Raw genomic sequence first — 6964 nt, forward strand, 5'->3', positions numbered from 1 at the left:
TCTTGAATGTCACTGTTACTGTCACACCGAACAAGAAGCAGGATAGGAATCTGACAAAAGAAAAAAAGAATGTATATCCTATAGGTTGATGGTTAGGCTGAGAAAAGACACACTGAGCCAAACCAGGCTGAGATCAATAATTTCAGAATAATGGGTTAAATAGATTCAATTAAACCCTCTGGTGTGTCTCTAAAACAGTGACACATATTGGCTACTTTGGATCTCCAGCAAACCAGCAAGCATTGGTGCAATCAGAGGTGTTACAGTTACAGAGATACAGTACCACCTCGCAATAAGACTACCTCATAAAGGATTTAGACATGCTTTATAATTAGTTTACTCATAATTCATTTTGCCAGTTATAGATGGTAATGAATAACTGATAAATGGTAATGTGTTTTGTACTTTACAATTAGGCTGCCTTATGCCAGTATTAATGTTAGTAACTCATAAGTAAGATTAATGACTAGTAGGCAGTCATTGGATCTTGCTAAATGGTGAGCCTGCACCAATGTATGAAAACTGTGCATTTATAAATCCTTTAAAAGGGCAGTCTTATTGTAAAGTACTACCGTTTTAGTTTGAGGAACTGGGTACTTTTTTTCCTGTTTTCTGTTCTTTTTTCTGCTCTCTAATCACCTGACCTGATAAACATACATTGAAGTTCCCACACTCAAAAATGTGTTTTGCTTATTGGCATTGCTTCCCTTGGATGTTGGATGGAAAGGAGTTATGTGGAAACTTTTAGGGTATTTTTTTACATGTTATTTTTAAACCTACGTATCTTTCAGTCTTGAACTTTGTCATGCAACACAGTAAAGGGGACAGAAAACGAATCTAATCTTCGGTCTTCGGTTCGTGGCTTTGACCTGTAGGCGGCAGTGTGGCGCCAAAGGGGGGCGTCTGGTCTACCGGAAATAGAAAGAAGAAGAAGAAGGAAGGGGAGTGAAACAACCGTTGTTCTCTGTAATTTACACAAAGTCGCGACACAGTGCTGTTTGGAAACCAGCAGCTGTGCGCCCGTACAGTTAAGACAACCACAGTCGCGTTTTATTTTAGTTTTTTAAAGCACTGTGCTTGCGTTTGTAAAGCTCTAGCCCCGTACTGGTAGCTTGAATAAGAGCTAGCTAGCGTTAGCCGAGTAGCTAGCTAGAACCGTCGGTGTGTTTATCGCCATTTTGCGCTTTCAGCAGCCCAAGACTTTGGTCAGCAGCAAGGTAACGTTATTCACCACAAAAATGATAGTGAGGTTCACTGCAGTGTTGTGCACTTGTGTTTGTAAATGTTATGAGTTCCAGTGATTATAAACGAGTCGTCTATTGTGCAGGTGGTGTATATTGCAGCATGGCAGAGGCAGACCGACCAGGGAAGCTCTTCATCGGTGGTCTGAACACCGAAACCACCGAGAAGGCCCTGGAGCAGTACTTCAGCAAATATGGGAGGATTGTCGAAGGTGCGAATGGAGCCACTCTTGGCCATTTTATTCCCCTTTCGCGCAGTGATTAGCCCACGATAAAGTATATATATTTAACTGGTTAATAAAATGAGCAGTGTGGTTTCATCTATTTTTTTTACCTAGTTTTGCGTTTGGCTGTAACTTGTCTTTTCAGTTTTTTTTATATCTCATTAAGGATCATTTTAGATTTGTTATAAATCTGTATGTATCAATATTCATATTTGATGTATGTGTAAAAATCAGATAGAAACAACGTGATTTTTAAATTATTATTTGATCTGACTGTGGTGTATGACCACCAGGCCTCTTTACTCAAGCCTCCACGCCCTAGTCACTTGTAATGATGCTACACCTATTGCAAAGGACCTTTTTTAACTGCAAATGCAGTTTCAGCTTTCTGAGGTAGATAAGATAAACTTTGAACGGAGAAAGGGACATGTTGGTTAGAACTGAGATTCTTTTTTTTCCCACACTCAGTAAAATGGGGTGGCAAGTTCTTGTATCCTTGGTCAGACAACAATGCAATCAGCTTAAACTAACATTTACAATGCACAAGCTTCCGCCTCACTTGGTATTCCTCATTTCAGTTCTTTTGATGAAGGACCGTGAAACAAACAAATCGAGAGGCTTCGCCTTTGTAACTTTTGAAAGTCCAGGTGATGCAAAGGATGCAGCACGTGAGATGAATGGAAAGGTAGGTGCTGTCTTTAATCAACAGTAATCTTTAAAAAGATATGTGCCTGAAATTCGGATAGTAATTGTAACTTTTCCCCTGTAGTCTCTTGATGGCAAGCCTATCAAAGTAGAGCAAGCTACAAAGCCTCAGTTTGAGAGTGCTGGCAGACGAGGACCTCCACCCATGCACTCCCGGAGTCGTGGTCCACCCAGAGGCCCCCGTGGTTCAAGAGGAGGTCCTGGTGGTATGAGGGGCCCACCTTCCCGAGGTAAATTTGTTCAATTGCATTTTTGAAATATTCTATCATTTTATGTATTTTTATAATGCGTCTTGAGCTTAATGTGCTAATAATTGCATTTCTTGTCTGTTAAGACTACTATGATTCAGGCAGCGTAGAACCCTTCTTCAAAGGGATGTCATCCAGAGGCCCCCCTCCAATGAAGAGAGGACCCCCAGTTCGTAATGGAGGTCCGCCACCCAAGAGGTCTGCCCCATCGGGTCCCATGAGCAGAGGTTAGTGTGAAGAAATTCTGTTTGTTCTTATCTCATTATCAATGCACTCAATAATGCGAATTATTAAATAAAATGTACAGACAGGAGACCAACTAAATCCAAAATTAAGACGCGTGTGCTGGCCCTGTAGATTTTAACAGATTTTATTGCCCTCACTTTTCATTTATCATCTAGCTCTCCTGCAAGTACCTAAATGGTCTGTGTGTATCTGTGGGTTATTACTAATGAGCCAGTTTGTCATTACTTTATGTCTTCCAGCTCCCATGTCAAGGGACAGGGATCCGTATGGTCCACCCCCTCCTCGCAGAGACTCCATGATGTCCAGGAGGGATGATTATCCATCACCAAGAGATGACCATTACAACTCAAAAGATAGGTAAGACATTTCATATTTAGTTCTTTAGGTCACACACGTCACTCTGTTTGAAAATGCAAGGGTACATGAGTCTAAACTGGAGATAAAACTCCACAAGTAATAGAAAACTAAACTTTTCCTGCATGGATTTTTGGCACACACAGAAAAAATCAGCCAACTGAGATTAAATGTATCAATTTTGATAACCTTTTCAACAGTTTTTGTCACTTTCAAAGTACATCATTAATGATTACAGATATGCAGTTAATTATGCTATATTTCACAGCTACTCCAGTCGGGATTATAATTCTAGAGATTCGAGGGACTATGGACCTCCTCCCAGAGATTATTCATACAGAGAATACTCCAATTCAAGCTCCCGAGATGAATATAGCTCAATGTCAAGAGGATACAGGTATGAGAATGGGTTGATACAAATGGTTAGAAACTGAAATCGTATTTCACCTGGTCATCAACTAACAACTGTTCCTGTTACACAGTGACCGCGATGGTTATGGAGGAGGCCGGGAACCCCGAAGCTATATGGACCGTCCAAGCGGTGGCTCCTACAGAGATTCATATGATGGTTACGGTAAGATATGACTCCATGGGTGTAATGACAACAGATAACCACTGTGGCACAAAGAAGAGCTGCACAAACATCCAGTCAAATCACAACATTGACTACCGCAATCTCCAGTCACAAGACGCTGCGGTTTTCCCACTCCCCAGAGGAAACAGAAGTTCAGGGAGCCTCTAAACTTTTTCTTTCTGTCTTGGCCGCATTCCTGACCTGCAGTACGACTTGAATATTTTCTTGCTAGTGCAAATATGCAACCATTGGCACCTCGACTGAAATACAAAATTATTTTCAAAAGCTGTGTCCACACATCACAGTCCATATTACCGAATCAGTGTTTGCGGCAATATCATGCAGAAATAACAGAATGTTTAATGTCACCCAGACAGTTTGCAACCGTAAGGAACCCCAAAAAGTCCTTGGAAACATCCGTTGACCACTCAGTATGTGTTGCCTAGCAAAGCACTCCCTCAAGGAGTAACGTCCAAAAAACCATCAAGACAACTGTGAAATCCTCGTCCTTACCTGCAGTTCTCTATCCCTTGGAGCTCTAAAAGGAGGCTACTCAAATCAATGGCATGCTGAAATGGGTAACACAGCCCATTTATTCCCTGTGCTTGGATATGTTACTGCCCATATCGTCTAAATGTCCATGTTAAATTGAAGATCGATAACATAATGGGACATTTAAAAATGTCGTCCATTAGATTTATTTATCACAGAATGAATTCTATTGGCAAAAAGTGAGCACTTGACAGTGCGAGAAAATGTATCAATTGAACCTTGCCAATTACCTGACCCATTGACCCTGCAGGTAACTCTCGCAGCGCCCCACCTTCACGGGGTCCCCCACCTTCCTATGGTGGGAGCAGTGGAAGCAGTCGTTACGATGACTATGGCAGCAGTTCCCGGGATGGCTATGGCAGTCGTGACAGTTACCCCAGCAGTCGGAGTGACCCATATCCACCTAGCCGTGGTGAGCGAATGGGCAGGCAGGAGAGGGGCCCAGCTCCCCCTGTTGAGAGAGGCTACCCTCCTCGTGATTCATACAGCAGCTCAAGTCGCGGAGGGCCACGTGGTGGCCGTGGTGGCAATCGACCCGATAGAGGAATGGCTCGCAGCAGATACTGAACTGGACTTGGAAATCATACTAAAGCAAACGTTAGTCTCCGTACACAGTTAACAAGTGTTTTGGAAATCTGACAACAAGACAAACTAGCCATGTCTAAATCTGTGGAATATGAAGCTTAGCTTTGAACTGTATCTTGACTTTCCCAGTTTTTTTATGTGTACATTTTTTTTAGTATTTCTTTTGCTCATGTAACAGTACAGTTACCAAGTGAGTGTTTTTGTACATTCAGTGCTGTTGGAATCTGCAATGCCCTATAAGTCTGGCTTTCCTACTCTAATAAAGCTTTTAGTTGTATCTTGACCACTGCTCATCGCTTTTCAAAACAAGACCAGAGGCGGTTAACATGAATGTTGAGTAACAACATGATCTCCCTTACGAAGTTTTCTGTAAAGCTTAGGTGAGTCTCTGCTCGTGCTATATAGTCGAGTGACTTGAATTCATTTTTAACACAAATGTGCCATCACCTGGACGCTACTGTTTTCAAAGGTTAGGCGAATGTTACTGTCAAAATGTTCCAATGTAGTCTCCTTGGAAATGGATCCATCACCCTAGAGCCATTTGATGGCATGCAACGACAAAACCAAAGGCAACAACAACCAAATGCAACTCGACTGGTAGTCAACAGCTGGTAAGCAAAGCAAACCTCTTTGTTTCTCATCTGTAAATGAGTTTCTCATTGTCCTGTATTGCAATCTGCCCTCAAGACAACTTTTGCCTCAGAGGACAAAAGAAAAAAGGAGGTCGACTGAATGTGCCTTTTCCATTGTAGTCCGTTTTCATCAGCTAAAATTGTGCAGCAACATCCCAAGAAGTTTCGTCCTTTTTCAGCTGTGAAAGTTTAACAGCCATTTTGCCAACTGAGCCCTCAAAACGATGTTCCTTTTTGCCTAACCCATCGTCCAACCTCACTGAAATGATTGGCAACAGTGCATTTATGAGTCCTAGATAAAAATGTCTAGGTATTTTTTTTTTTTTTTAACAAAAGAAAACGTCTTGGTAAAAATTGAAAGCCATTTTTAGATTAAGAGCCATTTTCTCGGTATCAAAACATTTCCCACAAGCATGCCAGTTCAAACAATGGAGACCTCTGGAAGAACACCATCGTCCTAACTGCCAAACTGGAAACGGTCACTGAAGCGAATTCGCAGTCGGACCGAGGACTACAAAATCATTTTTCAGATGTTTTTATGAATACACGATTAAGAGGTGGGCAACATGTTGATACTCTTTTCTCATTGCAGGATGAACACCGCTCCAAGGCAACTGCCCTTGCAACTTACCTGAAATGTGTCGTCAAGTTGTTGGACCAGTGAAAACACAGAGCACCAGTGTGGGTATGTCAGCCAGACTAATTGTAATTATTTAACTCTATACATAATGAAAAATGTTAAGTGTTGCTGGTATAAAAGAAATGTAGCATGGAGGAACATTATTATAATAAGTTATAATGAGCTCTGCAAAATACTATACATTTGTTTCCCTGTTATGGGACTAATAAAGGAATATCTTATCTTACAAATTTTTTTAGAAGATGTACTCTCGAAATATTGCAGATGACCACTAAGGTTGTGGTATAGTGGACTTGTATTGCTGTAAAAGTATACCATTATGTAATCATTTGTTTTGTAATGTTTGCTGTCTTTCAGATGCTGGCACAGGCTTCTGTTTGAGAGTGCTGGCTGAATCCTTCAAGTGGAAACGCGTTGAAAGTGGGACAAAAACAGACTGAGGATTTTCTCAAATGTATATATCATGGTGATTTCAATAAAGACTTTGAAAAGAGCTTTGTCCACTCAGTTTTGTTGTTGTCATGAAAGAAGAATGCAGTTCAGACAATTCTCTTATCAATTCTGAGGCGGTTAATGGTACTGTATTTTATTTTTTATATAATGAGGCTGATGTGTTTGTGGTACCTGGTTGTAACAATCTGTGTATTCTCTATTAGTGATAAATAAACTTTTACCATGATAAATATTTACCATTCTGAATGTTTAGCTCCATTGAGGCAGTCATGCAGCTTACTGCAGAGGACACATTACAGACAACACAAATGTATGTGCTAACATGGCAGCAGTCACAGCTTTTACTGCTGTGAAAACTGGGTGAAGCTGCACTGTAGATGCTATGATGACTCCATGTCGGGCCTCCAGATCACATCCTGAGTGAGCCCCGCAGTAGGTGCTACATGTTCCTCTTGTGAAATAATGCTGATGCGCACCACATATCAGTTCGCTGCTGGCGTTTCTTGATCC

At 41.2% G+C, this 6964-nt stretch overlaps 1 protein-coding gene across 3 annotated transcripts; it reads left to right on the plus strand.

Annotated features, from left to right (window-relative positions):
• Positions 1-945: 945 nt before the first annotated feature.
• Positions 946-6495, plus strand: rbmx (RNA binding motif protein X-linked). 3 transcript variants are annotated; one of them, XM_070837475.1, is made up of 11 exons: positions 946-1217; positions 1328-1453; positions 2044-2150; positions 2235-2400; positions 2505-2645; positions 2904-3021; positions 3287-3415; positions 3501-3592; positions 4395-5340; positions 5954-6046; positions 6359-6495. In XM_070837475.1, the coding sequence occupies exons 2-9, from the start codon at positions 1345-1347 to the stop codon at positions 4709-4711; spliced, it is 1179 nt and encodes a 392-aa protein (XP_070693576.1). In that variant the 5' UTR covers positions 946-1217; positions 1328-1344; the 3' UTR covers positions 4712-5340; positions 5954-6046; positions 6359-6495. The 3 variants fall into 3 exon arrangements, with proteins under 3 accessions (XP_070693576.1, XP_070693575.1, XP_070693577.1); XM_070837474.1 differs by having other exon boundaries at positions 4395-6046; XM_070837476.1 differs by lacking the exon at positions 4395-5340 and having other exon boundaries at positions 947-1217.
• Positions 6496-6964: the final 469 nt, after the last annotated feature.

Source organism: Pempheris klunzingeri, chromosome 9 (assembly GCF_042242105.1).
Source record: "Pempheris klunzingeri isolate RE-2024b chromosome 9, fPemKlu1.hap1, whole genome shotgun sequence".
NCBI lineage: Eukaryota > Metazoa > Chordata > Actinopteri > Acropomatiformes > Pempheridae > Pempheris > Pempheris klunzingeri.